The sequence below is a fragment of the Lichenostomus cassidix genome, chromosome 2 (assembly GCF_008360975.1).
Source record: "Lichenostomus cassidix isolate B80296 chromosome 2, HeHo_3.0, whole genome shotgun sequence".
Taxonomy (NCBI): Eukaryota; Metazoa; Chordata; class Aves; order Passeriformes; family Meliphagidae; genus Lichenostomus; species Lichenostomus cassidix.
The window spans coordinates 132,970,164-132,991,438 of record NC_139482.1 but is presented as its reverse complement, the minus strand read 5'-3'; the positions used below and the strand labels follow the sequence as shown (position 1 = coordinate 132,991,438).

The 21,275-nt window shown below is 37.3% G+C and overlaps 1 protein-coding gene across 6 annotated transcripts in view; it reads right to left on the bottom strand.

Annotated features, from left to right (window-relative positions):
* Positions 1-21,275, bottom strand: part of ZFPM2 (zinc finger protein, FOG family member 2) — a 303,099-nt gene that overhangs the window by 101,685 nt on the left and 180,139 nt on the right. For all 6 annotated transcript variants that reach the window (XM_085053395.1, XM_085053393.1, XM_085053397.1 and 3 more), the window contains one exon: positions 5,935-6,046. In XM_085053395.1, coding sequence (XP_084909521.1) covers positions 5,935-6,046 — 112 coding nt within the window. The remainder of the gene's footprint in view (positions 1-5,934; positions 6,047-21,275) is intronic.

Below are 21,275 nucleotides of genomic sequence, written 5' to 3'. Positions count from 1 at the left end.
AGAAAGAAAGAACAAAAACCTTAAGCACCACCAAAGGCTTCAGCACATTGTATAGCTAATGGAGGCATCCAGTAGGACAGCAGATCTGCAGTTTTCTGACTGTCCATGTGGAACAGACTTAGTAAATTTACTCAATTTGCTGTTAATAGTTTGTGGAAAAAAGCCCCTTGCAATCTAAAATATATGCCCCAAGTTAACCTTTGGCCTACTAAAGAACTTGCTCTCTGACCCAAACCAAATTATACTCATATTCTAATGCAGCAGTGTTTAAACTTCTTATGATGTTTGACCTCTGTCTCATTAGGGTCCCTGATGTTGTATGTCTGTGGTGCAATGTACCATTACATTGCCTGAAGTTGCAGGGAGAAAAAAAAGTATTTGCTAGCTGAAAACTCTTTCGCTGGGGAAAGCATGGTATCAAGGATCTCACAGAACAATCAAGAAAAATAATCCTCTGTCACCAAAGACAAATTTAAGTACCCTTCTATTGCAACAATTGACTTTTCCTCTATGTTAGAATTAACATGACATTAAAAAAAATAGAATGTTTACTTTAAATTAGCAAAATTAATTAAAACTGCCTTAAATTTTTACTAATAATTTCATGTAACCCTTTTACAATGTTTGTATCTTCAGTATATGGCCCATGCATCAGCTAAATAAGCCACCTCAGTACTAGTGAAATAAGTAACCAGTTATGTATTTACTGACTTATTTTATGTGAATTACGGGGCCAAGCAGCCAGTGGAAGCGCCAATAGGGTCGAGCACAGCTCTCTGCCTCCAGTCCCGACTTCTGCCCTGCCCTCTCTCCTCTGTGCTGCCTTTTCTCAAGCTTCCATTTATAAATTAGCTATGTGACACAGCTTCAGAGTGGGCAGCTGTCATTTTAACTAATATAATTCTGTAAATCCACCCTAGCAGGCTTCTTCTCTATTGTGATTGGAGAATAGACTTTTTTGGGCAGCACTCAAAAGCCTCATCTGTTAGAGCAAGCACCCATCCCTTAGCTGTGTGCAGCAGCACTTCCCCAAAATTCCCTCCCCGCCGCTCCCCATTTTTTTTGTTCGCCAAAAGAAAACGACAATTCTCGGATCTCACCCTAAGGCAACATCCTCCCTAGCAGGGGTTTTGTTATAGTCGCTCCGTGGGCACCAGCTGTGATTTCACTTAGGGAGAGACACAGGGTTTTTATGGCTCTCGCTATCGTCTGTCCGCACCAGCGGCACAATTAACGGGAGCATCCTGTGGCATCACTTACGGGATGTCATGCGGTGCCTGTGCAACCGCGCTGGGGCAGGGATGGGCTTTTGCTCCTCCTGGGTCCTCTCAGAAATAACAAAGGGCATAAACTACTCAGTGAGGCCAGGCAGAGGAGGAAATAACATCAGTAAATCACTAATGAAAATGCAAAACCAAACACTGCCTCACACAAAGTGAGATGATGGTTGGTTTAAGAAGTGTGCGAGTCACTGCCTGCAGCCACCTCCTCTTTGGCAGCCACAACCGGCCCCATCCCACCATCCCATGCACCAGCACCCATCCCTCTCCCTCCCAGGGGCAGCCTGCAAAGTATTTTTTCCCTGAATCAGGATTTGCAGCAGGAGATGTGCCCTGTGGCTGCCACCTGGCCGGCAGCACGCTCAGTGGGACGCAACGCAACCCGACCAGCCCAGACACGTTACACATGTTGGTTTTCCTGCACGGAGTTATCCTGTGGTGCTCTGCAATCAATTACTGTTATACCACCATCATTAATAATTTTCTTAATGAAAATGATTCTGTTGATCTCCGTTGTATTTTAATTATCAGAGTTAAGCATAATTACACTGCAGCTCTGAGCTGGCATGTAGACTCCTTTAGGGCGCAATTTTGTTTTAACACACTGATAATGTAATTTTACATTGTGTCAGTTGTTTAGTTATTATCCAGTCGTACAATTCCGCTGTATTCCTGATAACAGATAATAACCTTAGCACCTCCTATATCCTGAAGTCATTTAAAAAGCAATATTGGAATTTCACAACTAGCTAACTTAATCGCCTTATGATTTTATAATTCCCACAGCTAAATATTTGTACAGACACCCTGTTTTAACAATGCCACTAAACATACGGTATCCATACATTTCACATAAATGGCTTAAATAACATCTAGAAAAATGTCTGTTACATGAGCATGGCTTTTAGTCTGTGCAACTGTGGTTTTTACACCATTCTATTCTGGTCAGGCATAATTTATTTTTTAAAATCCTTGCAGTTCTAGTGAAAGATTTGCAGTAAATAAATATCCAAGTCCCCTCCCAGCTTGTGGGGAGACTCTTACCCCTGGTCTTAGAGGTTTTCCAGGTCTGGGGAGCAACTCTGTTAGGCAAAAATGTTTCTAAAGTACACTATGTGGCAATGACCATACAGTTCATGCATTAATACTTCCTACCACTCTAACTTGCTTGAATTATTCTGATGCTTTTTTTTTTGAAAAGAACATATATATAAACAAGCTATAATTCATACAATCCATCTATCAAATCTCAGTTTCTAGGACATATATCAAATTACTGAATAAAGTATTTTTGAAACATGAGAGCAGTTTACAATAAATATTAAAACAAAAGGGGCATTCCTTTTGAATGTAATTACAGTTGTAAAAGTTTCCTTTCTTTCAAGAAAATGGAGTAGAATGATGGCATGTGCCATGAGTAGACAGCTTCCACCAGAATTTTTAAAATGGGATAATAATTAACTATCCCTAATGAACTGTTTTTTCCAACTTGTCCTAGTATTGGGGAGATGTAGTTATAAAAAATACAGGTAGTGATCCTAGACTAAACTGAATAATTAGAATAGCACTTATTTCAAATACTGAATATTTATTTCATAGCTATTCACTTTGAATGTTCTCTGATGTGTGATTTTAAGTAACTGGTTTCTTTATCTAAAGATTTGTATAGAAGATAACTTGTGATTCCATTACAATAACTTAGAAATATAATCCTATATGTGTACATTCTACATATATACACACACATATATATGCACACATACTCTTTGTTTGCTTGCCTAGGAAAAATATTTTATGGAGAGCATTGAAGGCAAACAGGGAGTTAGCCAGCCAGCTCAAATTCTCTTTCAATAGAACCTACATGCTAGGGTCCTGTACCTCTGATTATTCTGTGTGCAATTTGTGGGTGACTACAGTGCTCACAGCCTCTTGTGAATTGGAAATCAGACTGACATTCCTATGTTCTCCTGAAGGATCTGGGGAAAATTCTGCTCTTAAAGATATCTCTGTAATGAGCTAAAAAGGAATATGGCATGTGCTTCTGAGTCAGCAACTGATCAACCAGTACCATGTACTGTTAGCCAATTCTAAACTTATCTTCCTCTTAGAAATGCGCCAATTTACTCTACTCATCTCATCTTGAGTTTAGTATGGAAAACAGCTCCAGGTGACCAAATCTGATACATGGACAATTCCACACATTTGTTCAGCTAATTGCTTTCAGAAATAACAACATATTGCTAAGCAAACTAACAAAATTATACACATGCAACTACAACATAACATCGAATTACAGCTACATGCCAGCTGACACCGTTTCATTAGAAGTAATGGCACTACAGGAGACAGAAAGCTAACACAAATCAAAGCAATGTAATCTGGAATGATGAGATACAAATTGAAGGAAGAAACATTATTCTATTTATTTATTTTACCATCTTCTATTTGACATTGTTTTGTGATCCAAGCCAATTAATCTTTCTAGCACAAAAATCCCAACAGAGCTCAAGGCAAGGGCAGGTGCTTGATGACTGGCAGAGCAGCCACCTCCGAGTGCAAAGAGAGGAATAGAATGCAGTGAAAGCAAAGCGCATCTGCAACTTACTTCCTGCATTAGTAACGTGAAGCAGCAGGTTTTTAACATGCATTTATCCTCAAATTTGTCCTCAGCCTTACTTACAATTATGTATCTGTGGTAGAGACAATGGAGCTCACCTTGTGTACTGTACAACTGTCTCAGCATACCTTGTTAACCAAGTACTAAAATAACCGGTATAATCAGCGAAACAAAATCCATCACCTTTGAATGAAAATACTAGTTATTTTTGGCTAATCAGCTTGCATCAAACTGAAGCAAATTCTTACTATTTGAAAAAAAATGTATTTCAGTAGATTAAATCAGACAGCACTGAAACTGTCTAATGAATTAGTTAATGTTTGTAGAATGCTTTGAAGATGAAAAGTCCAAATGGTAAATATGTGCCAAGTATTATTATAATTACAGAAAGAATATAATACTTGATAAGACCTCATCCTATGTGAATTTGCAGGAGCTATGTTTTGGAGTGAAAGTAGTTTCCCATTGCATTAAAAAGTTTTTGCAGAGAAGTTTGCTGTGTATATTCAATACTATGAGCAGCAAACTGCAGCTCTGGACTCATGCAAAAAGCTTCAGTGTGTTTGTTACTCAGAGCACTTTGCTGATTCTTCCACTTGGGCTGCAACCAGCAAGCTGTGAAGGGAGGGCAGCTCAACCCTTTTTAGATCTGAGCCCAGTTCTCTAGTACTGCAGGTGTTTCAGGTTGTAGAATGAATGTGTTGACATTCTGTAATTATAATAGAAAGAATTTATAAGACCCTGGTGTGCGACTCATTTTTAACATGCAAATTCCCTGTTTTCAGCGTTTCAACTTTCAAAGGCTTGTGGCAGTTTAAAAGCAATCCTCTTATAAGTGTATAAATTGCAATGATTATAGGAACAAGTTGTAATTGTTTCTAGTAAGTTTTTAGGAGTCTTTGATGTTATGATTAGTGTTTTGTATGTTAATATATTGATATGGGTGCTTATTTGCCTCGATGCTTGTATGCTGAAATGGTCACTAGGTTGCCTCAGCAAACAAATCTTTGATCTCAGTAGGTCTGTTTGGTTAGAAATAAAACCTAAAAGAAATTAAACAAGAACAGTGCATGTTCTAAAGTATTCACAAAGTGCTGAGATTGGTGATTGAAATACAAGGAAGGAAAGTCATAGTTTTGCAACCTGATCTGTATGGTGAATGCCAAACACAGCTACACCAAGTTGTTTTGATTCCATGTATTCAAGTGGTGTTTTGTTTATTTTTTTAACATATTGTAACAATTCCATAGCTGCATTTACAAAGCTTTCACAGTGACTGACCAAACAGTGTGGTGCACAGTCCATGGTTCTCTTTGTGTTGGTTTGAGGTGCAAGACAAAAGCCTGGGCACCTTGAACCAAAGGGATCTGTTAGATGTGCTAGGTTAGATAAAGCACCTTTGGTGGGCAGCCTTGTAAGAACTCATACTGACATGAGCAAATATGAAAATTCCCACAAGACAGAAGTGATACCCATTGCCACTAGGCAAATACACTCCAGCAAACCATCATCACATCACGGCACTACACAGAGACTGGCATGTCATAGGTGACAACCCTGAAATCTAGTTCCATTTATCTTCTGTTACCATGCTGACATAAAGCCTTTTCATAGTCCAATCAAGTTCTCATTCTTCTTATAAAACTGGATTTCACTTAGTAGTCTACAATGTAACATAGAGAAATTATATCCAGTATGCCCAATAAAATGTCAAAAAGAATTCACCTATTCAAAGTGTATAGATTTTACTGATGTTTCCCAGAGCACTGACTCTCAGAGAGAAATGGATGGTATGTTTTATGTCAGTTGATGTCCTTCAGTGTATATAAAGCATTTAATAAACTACAGGCACTATGTGGGGTTTTTATATCACTAAAAGATAAAAAAAAGGCAAAACCAGACCATGGGTGAAAAACAGGAACAAAACCTGACATTAAGGGGAGACATAGCATTAATTTTCCTAGTATGCAACAGGTATATGTTTATCTCAGTAGGTTACACAAGAAAGTAAAGGAAAAAAAATCATATTGTGTTTACCTTTGCTGTACACAATGCAGTTGTTTTTGTTGTCTTCTACTCCTTGCCAAGTCACATCCAGCAGCCACTTGGGGCCAGCAGTCAGTACCATAGGGACCGAAGCCTTTGTCTTCTGTAGGAAGGATGATAACAAACAGATGCCATTTGTTCGCCTTGATTAAGAACTTGAATAATAATGGTAATAATCATTTTATTTGCAAACAACAAAATCTCCAAACCCATAAGCCAAAGTCTTATTCCCCTGCCTCAGGATTTTTTTTTAGGAAGACACAAGCAGGAAGCTTTAGTTCTTTCACTGAATGAATGGTGAAACTATTATCAAGGATTTTTCCGAATGATATTGGATCAGATCTCCAAGATTACACAGATCTCTGGTGGCTGAGAATTATAAAGGGAATGCAGATGACTTTCACAGCAAAGAGCCAAGTGTTTAGAAGTGAACTTTAGACACATTGTACTTCATAATCAAAGGGATCTCACTATTTCCTGAAACAGACAGGAAAGAATTTAAAGAATTGGTATCCATTTCAAAGATCTGTCCTGGGTAACATTTGTATTATCATAGGAAATTTTTCTGAATGGATAAGGGAATTTTTCCCCTTTTGCTATGTGTTGATGTGTGATTTTATTATGTCTGAAATAATAATAATGCTAATGATTCACTGCACAAAGACTATAAAACAAGTTGTATTAATACACTCAAAGACTCAAAAGTAAAGCATGACATCATCACACCTGAAAGGCATGCAGGCAATTTACCATCTTCTGTCTGTATTTCAGGTTCTATATTTAGAGAATTTAGTATTTGAGCAGATAAGGCAGAGGACTTATCAAATTTATTTACAATTAACTCCTTTTACTAATTAAATGGCAAAAATCCTGTGGGTAATCCTGATTTTGTCAGTATGTGGCACTTAGACTTCTATCCTAGACAGCTCTTCTCTATATCAAGAATGAAACCACAACAGAGAGTACAAAGTACAACAGCCACAATGTAACTTTTAATTTTTTCTTTTTCTGGGACGTAATTCTGTCCAAGACATTCCAACATTTTGTAAGATAATTTATTTATTTTTATATTCCACCAATAATTCTTTAGTTGTCTCCACCTATTTTTTATTGTGATATTCTGTATGACTGACTGAGATAAAAAATTTTAAGATGTAAAAAATCATATTTATATGGACATTCCAGATGCTTTGGCCACATTTATTATCAATAACTATTCTAGAATTTAGTGAAGAGTAAAAACATTTACCACAGAACATATTACATTCACAAAATATACCTGAAAATATTTATTAAAAATAGGATATTGCTTAAAACATTTTAATTATATAAGATTAAATCAATAATGTTAAAGAATATGTATTTACTATAATTACATTATAGTTTTAACAATGATGATAGAAAAAGACATTAAATGTCACAGGTCTTCATATTTTTGTGGGGATTTTATCTGTTTAGACTTTAATACTGTTTTATCAAATACACTACTTCTTACTTAATTTTCATTTTAGATTTTACATTTTTCATACAAATGTCTGTGCATTAAGTCCAACTTCTATATGCACTCCATGACATTATTCATCTTCCCTACAGATCAGAAAAAATAGATAGAAATTATGAATGAAATCAGGAAAAAGGAATGTAACATCCAGCAAAAATATATCTACCCAGTGTAAAAATACGGAAACCAGAGACATGCAGTGTCTCAACTCCTTATACAGCTTTTTCTACAGGAAGTTGCAGAAAGTATGTTTTGCTTATACGAAGTATTACAAGAGTCAACCCAACTGCATGCACTTGTATTCTGAATTTAAATTCTAATTAATAGTTGACCAGTAAACAAAACAATTTTATTTTTTAAAATTTGGTTAAGTTTCTATGTAATTTATCAAGAAGTCTGATATTGCCAGTTATGAAATCAGTGTAAAGTATACACAAATGGGCTGCATAAAAATAATGAAATAAACTAGGCAAGAACTGAAAAAGAGCTGCAGCATGAAAGGTAATCAAAATATCATCCCTATCTTCTACCATAGAAAGTCTGAAATTTACTGTAATTTACACCAAAACAGTGGTAAGGCTGCCATGGAAACAATGAAGAGGGGCTATTCCTCACACAGCTGGGAATCATACCCAAATTGAATATGAGCTGTAGCAAGAATGTTAGCAACTATGGCTGCATAACAATAATGAAGAGGAGGATCAGGACACACTCCAATACTTGCTGTCTTTCTCCAAGTGCCGTTTTAGTCAAGCCTTTAACACGTTTTTGTGCTTATATGTGCTTTCAGCCTCTGGTAATCCCAAGTACAATCAAAAGACAGTGAAATTTTATCCAGCTAGTTGACTTTTCCAAGTACACCACAAATGATTAAGACATTCAATTTTTTTTTTTCAAAATTGGAGGCCAAGTTAAAAAACAGAACAAACCAAAATTCTATATTTTAGTGCAGAAGGGATCATCTATTTAATTTTCACAAGATATCTAATTCCTATTTCTGCTTTACCTCTTTCCAGACGTCTGACATTTCATTGTGTCTCTTCCATCTCTAAGGGTATTATCTACATTAAGGTGGTATCAAAAAGCCTCAAATAATATCAGGATCTTCTTGTGCTGGGCAATAGTTTATCTACATAGCCAGGACAAATAATATGTCCTGGGAAAGGATAATGCTTAACCACATACTGCTGAGGAGGAATGAGATACAGAGATACCGTTTAACTTTCTCATGGAGATTAATTTCTCCTTTAGTGAGTGGTAGGCTTAGTCCAAGGCCACCACCCCAGTTTCTTCCAGACAAGGAGAGGGGCCCAGGCTGGTGCCTCATCCCTTCTGAGGTGAAACAGCAGCAGCAGCAGGTGGAGTGAGCCCCAGCAGCCAGCACATATGTCTGCTTTGCCATTCCCCATTTTCAGAGCTTTTTTGGAACTTAAAGAACTCCATGGTTATCACTAAATTAGCGTCCAGGTTGGCTTGGCAGTTAAACTTGTAATCAGCTCTGCAGCTGTAAGTGGTCTCTAAGCACTAGAGATAGGCTGGAGGAGGAACAGGGTGTTTCGTCTCACAGCTCTGCTAGCCCAGAAGAACTGGTGGACACCTCAAAAGAATTTTCCATTCTCCCATAGCTCTGCTCCCAAGCTGCACAGATATGTAAATAAACTTATTTTAATATGAAAGCAAAACTTCACAAGACCCCGGCTGCTTGTAAAGCTTGGCAGCTCCACTGAGGGATACCAGCAGTGGCTTCCCTTTGATGCACCTTACAGGCATATTGTGTGAGCTGCAAGGCAGGTCAGGACCACGACAGCAGTTCTTGGTGTCTGGAATCCTGTGAGGTTTACATGTTCATGGGTGTTCACCACCGAGAGAGGCTTGCTCTTCTTGTGCCTTATTACATAGTAAGAACTGAAGCAAGCCTGCTGATTCAGGAAAGGCCATTGCCTTAAAATGGTTAAAATGAAAAGACCCCAGTTCAAGATAACAAGAAGCTATGGTTAAATCAGTCATGCCTTTATCACCTCAAGATTAGACTACTGCAATGCGTTATACCTGAGGCTACATTTTAAATCCATTTGAAAGCTGAAGCGGGTGCAGAATGCGGCAACCCGCTTCTAAAGCAGGATATCGTGCTTTGAGCGCATTACACCAGTGCTTTTTAATTTGCACTAAGTGTCTGTGGAATTTAAGGCACTGCTTACAACCTATGAAGCCTGGGACCTGTCTGTTTGAGATACCTAATTGAGACCTGCCAGATCCTTTGTCTCAACTGTACAACCACGGCTGAGAGCCACCAAGGAACATTGAAAAGGGCTTTCTTGGCTTGGCACTGAAGAAAGTCTTGGCAGGGCAACATGTTCTTCATGACAGCTCTTCACCTTTGGGACATCATCCTACTTGCAGTAATGTGTGTTCATGCTCTGACTGGCAAAGAGTTCTACGAAAATCATCCTGTAATTCATAAGATGTACTTGTCACACTGCAAAATTTAGTTGGTCATTCCCAATACAATGGTGGTAGGTGTTACCTACTTTACATTGTTTTTTCTCTTTAAAGTGCTAGCAGGAATATCTCTAGCTGAAGAAATGCACTTTTTTCACCCAAAAAAACCAAGCTTTCTTGACACAGGAGCAACAATATTGCAGCTGCTTCCAAATAAGACTTCAAAAAACGTAATTTTATTTCTCCCTCTGAAAGAACTGCTACACATTACTCAAAAATTTGCAAAACATTCTCCCTACTGCCTAACTATAATCATAGGGATCTGCTAACACGGGTGTCTGTAAGAAGGGGCCATAAAGTAATAACCTCACATTTTTTAAACCAGGGCAGGTTATAGAACCACAGTATTGTTTGCTGCTCTACGCTAGGTAACTGTACATCCTACACTTGAGCAATGTTTCCCTGAAAATGCAATTTCTGCTAATGTTTTCATGCCATAAGTAGACAAATTTGACAAGGACAAGCAGGGTCAAAACTGTGATCTCTCAGGGAACAATTAGAATTAGTTAATGAGGATAAAAGAGGTCAGGCAGGCATCCACTTTTCACTAACCTTTGAAGCAACTGGACAAACAAGGGAGGTAACCCTCAATAAATGTTTATATTCAGTCAAGAGGTTAATGGAGATAAAAATAGCCATCACAGCAGGCCAAAAATAGTTTTGCACTCTTGCTAAATGGAATCAGTGCTGACAAGTAACATTAGATGGGTTCTTCCCCGCAAAGATTTCTAACATATGATGTGTGTGGCCTGGCAGAAACTTGAGGAAACCCCCACGCAGAAGAAAAATACGGCATGATCAAGTTGTTTGAAATCTATGAAATTCTGATATCAAATGCCTGATCTCTGCTAGCTGTTTCTTAAGAGCTGTGCTGAAGCAGGAAACACTTACTGAGCTACTGAGCTCACGTTCAGTAAGTCACTGTGACACAACCATCCTGTCCCAGGCACGGTGTTCCAAGAAGTGTTCAACATTATTTAAGGAAGTGTACTGATGCTCAAAGGCTTTGTTTCTTATTGTATTTTGGTTTCTGCAAACAGATTTTCTTTCTTCCAAAGAGCCAGAGTTCCCATGAAATGTACAGAATATTACCAGAATGTCTTCATGCCCTTGGAGAAAGTTCCAATGCCCCCTGGGCAGTTAGTTTATACAGTCAATTAAAACCAAGAAAGTACTGGGAGGAGAGCTGTAAATATATCTCAGGTGCCTTCAGATATGAGTCTGGGCTAGCAATATACCAGTTAACACACTGATGGAGGTTTCTACATTGAAATTCAATTTAAATTCAATTGGATCATCACATGACTGACATGCTGAAGCTGCAGAACATCCCCTCTTGAGAGGCGGAGTTCACCTTTGATGATCACCATACTCAATTCAGCAAGCTTAGTAAACTCATCAAATCAATTCAGTTGGGAAGGTCTCCTAAGGGTCATTCTGAACCAGTCAATAACAGAAATTTGTATAGGTTTGAAACCATCCCTAATTAGTTAATATTTGTTTTAAGATTTTTTTGAATAATGAGAAGAGTGGTAACTCCATTCTGTCACCTCTCACACTGACTGTCTTAATGTATTTCTTTACCTTGTAACTGACTACAAATTCACAAAGCTCTGAGACAATCCCACCCAAACAGCCCAATGGACAGACAGAGATGCACATTTTGTTGTAGATTTGTATGAAATCAGCTGCACTGTCTTTCAATTTCTGTAGCTTCCTTGAAAACTCTTATCTTTTTCCAAGGAGGATTCGGTCTTGGAAGACTATTTATCTGAAGGGCTTTTCTGGAAAACCTGCCAGTCAAGGCCTGTGGCAGCACTTCACAGAGCCACAGCTTTCTTTGCTAGACATGCAGAGGCAGCTCCTCTCCACTAACACAACACTGGAGATGTCAGGAGCTGTTCAGTGCTGTGGTTCCATGCTGATGACAACATCACTAATTAAAGCAAAGATATGATAGTCTCCAGCTATAAACACCCACTCTGGAATCTTACATTGCACCAGCATTTCAGCTTTCACAGCCCCCACTATGTCTGTAGGTGAGATCTTGAAAACTGAACTAAATGCAAAAGAAATTTTGCAATCCTTAGTCCTTGTGGTTTGGAAAAAAAAAATCCCCAAACCAAAAAATTTGGAAACCTGATAACATAATGTATGCAATTAATTTCACCTAAATATGTAGACAGCATGGGATAATCGTTTTAGTTACTACTTTACAACTTTATGGGATCCAGTATTTCAGAGGAGTGTTCAAGAATCTGTATATCTGCACAAATTTTTACTTGTGATGGACCATGGAACTACTGATGGAGAAAAGAAGGATCTACTATCCAGTATCTCTTTTGGTGATAGTAGAAGAAAAAGATTGGTAATAGTTGAAGAGGCTGTGGTCAAACCAAAGCCTATAAATGTTTCAAACACAAAAATGTGCACACAGATGGAATCCCAAAAGACAGCTGGGATTTCCTACAACTGAGAAACCCTGCTGTTTACCCCAGGGATCATCACTTGTCAAGTGACAAGACTGAACATATATTTCACCATGTATCACTATGTACACTTTATCCACAAACCTAAAGTAGACCAAAGAAATTATTCAAACAAAAAAACCCCACACCCTAGGTATGTTAATATTTTCCAACACTTGTCAGGATTTTAATATGATTTCAAATTTTTTATTACTATCAAATGTGCCTGCCTAATGCAAATTAAATGCGTGCTAAACATGGGGATCATTTCATCTAATTAGAGTGGATCTTTTTCAAATCTGCAAAATAAACATAAATCAAATGTCATTATAACTTAAGTACAAAGTTATGCTGTCAAAAGCAACTTCAATTTGTTCTATTTAACTCTATTTAACTCAGGATATCCTTGTAACTCATCTTCAAATTCTTCCCCAGTTCTAAAAAGGTTTAAATTAATCCAGATTATAGAACACCTGGACTTAGATGAGTTCTGGTGATTCCTTCAGTCTGCTCCTGTGGTCCTGGAGGAGGTGACAACCAACTGATTGGAACAGAAATGGAACAGCTGGAAAATGGACCTCTGAACACTCAGTGATCTTCCACTGCCCACATCAGTCTGTCTTGATAGGCTTTCTGCTCCTGTCCTTCCTTCCTCTTAAGTCTTCATCTGACTTCACTCCACAGTTGCTCCTCCCCTGTCCTTTTCTCCCACTTCTTTTTCCCCATTTTTATAAATACATGACTGTGTATAGATAACTTCCTTTCTCAAAGAGCGTGGGATGGATAGCAATGTATTTTGCCACACTCTTGACTTCATTTTCTCATTTTATTTTTCCTATCACCTCTTTCCTGTTCATTTTGTTCTTTGGGAAAGCAATATATATATGTATTGTGTGTTTACACAATGATGAGAACCAGAAAATCATATTCTTAGTCAATGCTGTGATTAGCATAAATGTGATGAGGAAATTCTGAAAGCTGACAACCCTAAGTGAATCATTTCTGTTGTGGTGAGTTGATACCTGTGGGTAGCATGAGCCGTCAGTGCATCTTAGTGCCCAGGTATTTGCCGTGGGTGTTGAACCTTTCTGCTTTACTGTAAAGTTGAATACTTTGGATAATACTATTTCAGAGATGACATGCACCTGTACCGATGAAATCACATACTATATAACTTATCTTTAGACAAGATATAATGCAGTGCTGCTTGCACACTTCCACACTGAATTATCAGTGCATTTTTTCCTACTGGGTTAACCTCACTGTTGTAAATTATTGTCTACTCTAAGAATTTCATCTCTCTTTCCACTAATGAGACCATGTTGAGATTTGCCAGTAAACAGTTTCTTGAATGCACTTGCTTGAATGTAACTTATTTTCGCTAAACATTTCTCACATAAGATAGATGAATACTCTGCTCAGTATGGCTCAGCTGCAATTCTGCAAACATTGAATTTACTCTGGATACATTGAGGGACTAAACTCTGGGATAAACCATCAATCCCTGGTAAGCTTCTGACAATTGGTCTCTTACTTTGTGCAAATATCATTTGTGCTTGGGGCAGTTAATGTGGCAATAGATATTGCAGATGATCAAGAGGACAATTACAGAGGTTCTTCTAGAAGACATGAAGGCATTTATATTGCATATGGATTAATTCTGCCTGGTCCCATGGTCTAGCTATTTACACCAAAGCCATCCAAAATGATTGCTGTATCTGCAGCTTAGTTCAGTGTGGTACTGAATAATTTCTAGTTTTGAGCAATTTTGTATTTTTTCTATTATACTTTTTCTTATACTGGTATGGATGATTTAAATCACCTATTTCAGATGTCCAAATTTCATGTATCATATGTTTATTTTTATCTAAGGAATAGAGAAAGGGGTAACAATAGGACAAGGGGGAATGGCTTTAAACTGAAGGAGATTAGGTTTAGAAAGAAGACGTTAACAGGGATGAAATGCTTCACTATGAGCATGGTAAGGCACTGGCACAGATTGCTCAGAGAATAAGATTCCCTATATCTGAAAGTGTTCCAGGCCAGGCTGGATGGGGCATTGAGCAGCCTGGTCTAGCAGAAAGCGTCCCTACCCCAGGCAGGGGGTTTGGAAGTTTAGGGTCCCTTCCAACCCAAACCACTCTATGATTCTATGAACCCATTAAAAATACAAAAATAAAAGAGGACATGCATAAAGCCTTCTATAAATCATCCACTACACAGAACTACAGATTAGCTAATTATAGATTCTTATTATATTTTGTTATTACTTTGTTTGTAACTGCAAACTCAGGTTGTGTATTTTACTTTAGAAAAGTGAATGTTTTTGTCATGAATGGTAAGTCATGCTTTAGCATGTGTAAAAGATAACTTTTTTAAATTTCAACTATTTTTTCTTTCTTGGAACTAAAGGGGGAGAAAAGAAATTTTCTCTGTATATGCTTGTCCAATATTTTAACTGTATAAACGAGTGCAGCTCTATTAGGATTACATTTCCAATGAATATTGTGAGATCTTTATGAAATAAATATTAAATACAAAGGCATTGTAGTCAATGGTGTAGGTACTGCAGAGTAATTCTCTTGGTGATGCATTACACAATATTTGAACTTCAGTGGTGCACACACTGAATGCACACAAAATATTATGTATAAATTCCTCTCTAATTTGAAATAGAATTGGGGAACAGAAATGAACTTATGTCTTTCTTGAGAAATGAATCTATGCCTTTCTTGAGGACTTTTTAAGATTTTTATGCATGTTTTTATAGGCTATTTATATATATCTATTCACTAGGAGGAAACACAGTACTTTAAAGAGCATAAATCCAACATACAATCCTCTGCCCAAGTTTTAATTTGCTAAGATAGAATAATCATTTAAGGTAGAAGTTTAACGTATGATTCAACAACCAGAAGTCTACATGTATGACTTTGATTAATTATTTTTAGTTCAGTTAAAACAGCCCAGTTTATCTCCTTTTAAGATTATCCTTGACATATTTAGAAATCCTAATGCAGATTTTATGGCCCACACCTATCCCTGATGGTGCTAATGGACTAGGCATAATGAATCATTCTAATTTGGATGAAAGGACCACACAACATTGTGGCAGTCCTTTAGAGAATTAAGGCTCAATTCTGATCTTCCAGACTTATGAATGCATTTTTGGGATTAGGCTGCGTATCTGTACATCTGTTGAGTCTCAAGGGGTGTATACTCAGCTAAGTATTCTGACCTTCCAATGTACTGTATCAAATGTGTGGCCTTGGGATATGAAAGGATTTGATTACAACTGTATTTTAACACTGATTTAATATATAATTATGGGGTAAAACCTAATTCCTCCTCACATCTTCATGTAGAAAATTCCATCACTATTAAGCAGACACTAGGATATTTTTCCCCAGTGAGAGTGATAGTAAATGGAAGAAACTGAAACACCCACCCAGGATAATGTAAAATCAAGGACAATCTTCTTACGGATGGCTTTAAAATCAGCTTCTTGTGTCCATAAAAAAACAAATTTAAATGATCTTCTGCGAGTGTGTTGCTAGTTGGTATGCTGTTGCATTATGCACAACACTTTACAGCTTATGTATAAATAAATTGGAACAAGGTTCCTTTAGTGATTTTCACTATTACTGAATGCATTCTTGTTGACAAATAATGAGGAGAGCAATTAATTTTACACACACACTACATATATAATACTGATGGAAAATTTTTCAAATAATTGGAATTATTCAGTTATTACCTATTCAATTATAATTTCTGTTTTTCTAGTATATGAAAGATAGAATGTTGTAAAATTTCCTTTAGCTGCTTAAACTTTCATAAGATATGCTTTGTGTTTTCATGTAAATTTTTTTTTTTTTTATTCCAATGAAAACCCCTTCCCAAATATTCACTTAGTGAAAAACCCCTCTAAATATTAAAATAGACTTCCAAAGAAAATCAGTTCAATAGATTTTAACATATGTCTGTGTAGTATTTTATGGTTTTAATATTTTTTCTATAGCATCAAATTTTGCATAGATTTTTTAAAAAGTGATTAATAAATACTTTCCAAAATTCTGTGATATCTCACCAATATGATCTTTTACAGATCTGAAATACAGATTCATGGTGCTTACATTTTCTTTACCATTTCAGAAAGCTTGGACCAAGAAGATGAACTGAGCAGAGCAGCACCTTTGCCTGGCAAGCAGTGATTTTCTTCCAGTTGAAGAATATGCTACACATTATTAGGTAATTTTTCCCCCACTGCCTTAAAAGCATGAGGGTTTCACTGTTTCAAACCAAAATGAAAATGTATTTCCCTAAAATGCCCAATGACAGATTAGAAGTATCCTCAGTTTTTGTAGTTTGTATGACATAGTTGTGTAAGGCAGCTCTCATTTAAATTGTTTCAGTGTACTGATTATATGCAGCATGACTAAGAACTGCAACTATGCAAGTTTCCATGGGGAAAGAAAAGTTTCAAAAGAATGGGTGAAGGTCCTTCACTGGGACTGGAGATAAAGATGGAGAATCCAGCAGCAGGACTGGTGAGTATAGGGCTCTGGTTCCAGTAAGATTCAACAAACAGCTCAGATCAGAATCTGAAGTCCAGGAAAACAGCCTGTAGCTTCGAGATTAGCTCTCTCACACCATTCCTGAGTTAAGCCAGTACAAACATCATCATGAATGCATAATTATGATTACGCACTATACTATTGCATAATAGATCTTAAAATCTGGAAACAAAGAAGTAGCATACGAATGCTGTTTTCAGGCTTTTGGTTTTGAACACAATGAAGTTAAGGGTAAAAGACTTTCCATAAGGAAAGACTGTTCCAAGAAAATGCATTTGACTTGGAAAATTCATACAGATAATTATGAAACATTTACACATAAAAGAAGGGGTAAAAGGGAGATAGGGACCTGGTGCTATGTTTATAACTTGAAAATAACAATGAACAAAGCCCAAACCCCTCCCATATTAACATATTTTGGGAAACTAAAAAAAAGCCACTATCACTTGAAATAAGTAACAATAGACAAAGAAACTGGCAGCTTGGCAAGCTTACTTAAAGGATCTTTCTCTCAGAAAGAAATAAATTTGATTTTTTTAAATTCATTGCGGCAAGAATTTCACTATGAACCAAAGTTCGTTTCTGGGACTGATGGCTATACACAGGCTGGTATCCTAAATTTAAATGACAGTGTTGATGAAAGAGTGATGCACCTTACTTAAAGGGAGCTGATGGATTCATTCACTTTCATGTGTAGAAACAAAAAAGTGTGAAAATGATGAATGGAGTACCTGGGTACATCTATGACTAAAGACTATTGGTGTCAAACTCTTGTCAGTTGTCAGGCTACTGATGAAGCCACATTGGTGCTGCAGCTCTGTGTTCTCTAACAGGACCCCTTGGGACTTGTAAAGACTATGGGATCCCAAATCCAAGGAGTGGTCCTCAAGTGGGAGTGGGCTGACTTTCGAAAGTAGGGAGCATCAAAAAGAACAAATTTGCACATAGGTCTTATATAGGGGTCAGGTTAATTCTGTTGTTGTGTGAAATGAAAACTCAAGTGGTAGTAAGAGTCAAGCTGAGTACCACCACACTGCAGACTGAATTTAAGTGATTAGAAAACTGTTCTACTGTTGGCTAAGACCAGTTTCACAAAATATTACTTTTTAATTACAAATGGTAATTTTTCCTTGAAGGCCTTATCTGATTCAAAGAACACCCAATCCAATCCAATCCAATCCAATCCAATCCCATCCAATCCTTTGTCCTTTCAGTAAAATTTTCAAATAAATTTTCAGATACCTGAGGAAAAAAAAAAAGCCAGCTTCCAAATGTGCCTAGCACTTCAAGATACCAACAAAGCCAATAAAAGGGAAAGAAAGACCCTCAGTTGTGTGTTATGGAGCCAAGAAAGCAACCTAACACCACAAAGCACCAGAGGCAAATCAAGCTCTGAAAGAGCAAAAGCTTTGGAAATTGGCAGAATCAAAGCAGACCAGGCTATCAAACCTCACAAGTCAGTAAAACTTTATACCAGAATTTTGCTTCTTATCACCGCATTAGGCATTAAAATGCCACACTACTTGCAGCCACCATATCCGTTTCAAACAACTACCTCCTATCACTTGGCACTAAGTGGCAGCAGCTGTTCAAGGCAGACTTGAACTTGGCATTCCAGCTGAGCAGGTTTTTTTCCCTGCTCCCAAGAGATAGGAGCCTTCAGGTGAGGTGTGAAGGTGCTGCCAGCATGGGGCATTGGTCTCCTGTGGCAGCCTCCAGGCTTTGGGGTCCCCACAACCTCTGCACAGGTGCTGCTGTGGTCGCCACAACCCTTCTCAGCTTTTCAGAGAAGGAAACGAATAAATGCCTGATTCTCACAAGTCCAAATCCCATTTGCACATTGAAGGGAGGTGGCTACATCTGCAGAGCCTCTGATAGCTCCTGCTAATTCTAAGAACAGCTGGATGATGGAAATCTGCCTCTTCACTCCTCCACTGCGGAGGTGACCTTTGATCAAACTTTCTTTTACTAAGCTGTGGACGGTGAACAAGCAAACACAAGCTACAACATCAAACAAAAGAAGCAGTGATCAAACCCAGAGCCAGCAGTGCCATGGCTTTAGGTCCACATCAGCCACTGGAATGAGAAAAGGGACGCTCAGGACCAAGCACTCCTGCTCCATGCAGCTCAATGCCTGCTCCTTGAAAGTTCAAGTGAAACTTGATTTACAGCCACACCTTGGGCAGCGGGCAAGTGCTGGGAGAGCTGAGAGACATCTGGACAAAGAGTGATGGGAGGCAGAGGCAGGGGGCAGTGGGTTCCCTTAGTATTATAAAAATGCATCTTATTCTGTTTTTAATCAACGAACCTTATCCAGCAATCAAGGCAGATATATAATAAGCTGAGCTACTCTGTAAATCTAAACATTCCCCACAAATAGAAAAGATACAGCCTGAGCTCTCTGATTGTTACTACAGCAACTATCTAAAATGAAAATCTTGTTAACCCTTTGCATGCTGTAGCCACCCATGCATCAGTGTTAGCTGACTTCTGTGCACTTATCTCTCCTTTTTCCCCCTCAAGAAATTCATAATTGTATTGCTTCACAGTAGTTATGCTCTGGTTATCCTGTTCGAGACTGAATGAACTGTGATAGGTGGTAGTTTCATAGGTACAGATGAGTTCTGTTACTTGCTCATTACTGGGATTATAGTTCAAAAAACAACTAAGAAAACACAAGAGAAAATCCTTAGGTTACTCCACAAAGCCTGTGATTTTGATTAAAACCTTGACAACTGGAATGGGATGTTTTCTAAAAAAAACACACTCCTTCCTGCCTTTTTTCTATGAGTTATTACAGATTTGACCATAAATAGCCTATTTTTCAGAGAAGTTACTTCTCCACCGTGCATTATAAACAGGCTACTTTTAAAACATTTTTTGAAAGCTTCCATTTTTTTAAGTACTCCACAGAAGACTGTCACTGATTTTAACAAAATAATATGTTAACCACAATGCATTGAAAATTAATGGGCAGGTATTTGAGTTGAAAAATTCCTTAAATGCAGGAAAATTTAGAAAAAAAGAATTCAGACTTTCTAATTTTTACAAGTCGCGGATGATATTACAATCAAATTTATACTTGTATGTACCTCAATATTCAAGACAGTTTCATTATAATATCTATTTGGCAGCATCATGACAAAATTAAACTCTCTGCAATTCTTATGTGTTCTACAATTTATCGTTGAAAACAACGGACGCCATGGAAATTTTTCCATATTCAAAGTAAAAGAAGCAGGATGTGGTCCATGGACATCAATTCTATTGATTCTTTTATCTCATGCCTACCATGTAATCCATACAGACCCTTCAGTACAGGGCAGAAATAGACTCTTTATGGAATTCCCACTCTGTTGTTACTGAGAGTGAAATGCTTAACTGATATTTTACAGAATTACTTCGTTCATTTCAACATAGATAAGGCTAAAAGATCATTACTTGGATATTTTTGCAGAACAGAGTAACACATATATATTAATAAACAACATACTTTTCTGTATAAAAGCAAAATTTACATGTAAATGAGTCCATATAACTTGAAGTGACTGAAGTAGTGTGTGAATTATCTTAAGATCTTGAGTGGTGTCCACACTGAATTAAATGTTATCAAACTTTCAGTACACTAGAATAAAGATGCCATTTACAAAAAATATTAGTGAAATATCAGTACTACAATACTCGGTTTTATTAAAAAGAAACACTGACTTACATTTTTAAGTTTACCTAGAATTGTTTTAAAATTTGAGAAAAGAATTGGTTTAAAAAGAAACTGGATTCTGTATAATGAATGTGTATGTCAGAGAATGATGCTAGAAAACTTTTAAATGTGCTCTTATTTACAGAAAATTGAACCCATTAAAGTGGACAAGCCAGCTTTACTACTTCCTTCTTAATAAAGAGCTATGCGACAAAAAAAACTCACAGACCTTGCCTAGAAATAAACTGAAGGACAGACTGATGGCCCTGGGCAAAAACCACACTTCTTGTCTGATCCAAATTGTTTTGTTAAGTGTAGATAATTTGAGATTTTGGCTAAGAATGAATGAGGTGCACAACACATGTAAGGATGGTGCTAGAATATACACAGGTAAGAAAATGTTTACCAGGAGAATGACTTGCATTAGTTTCTCTGACTCAGGATATGTTCCAATTTAATTTTTCAACTTCTGAAACACTTCCTATTTTTCTGTAATTAAGCTGATAGATAGCATTCAAAGTAACATAACTTTTACATTCTTTTAAAAATCTGTCTTTTTCATAAAGCCAAATGGACTACATTTTCTA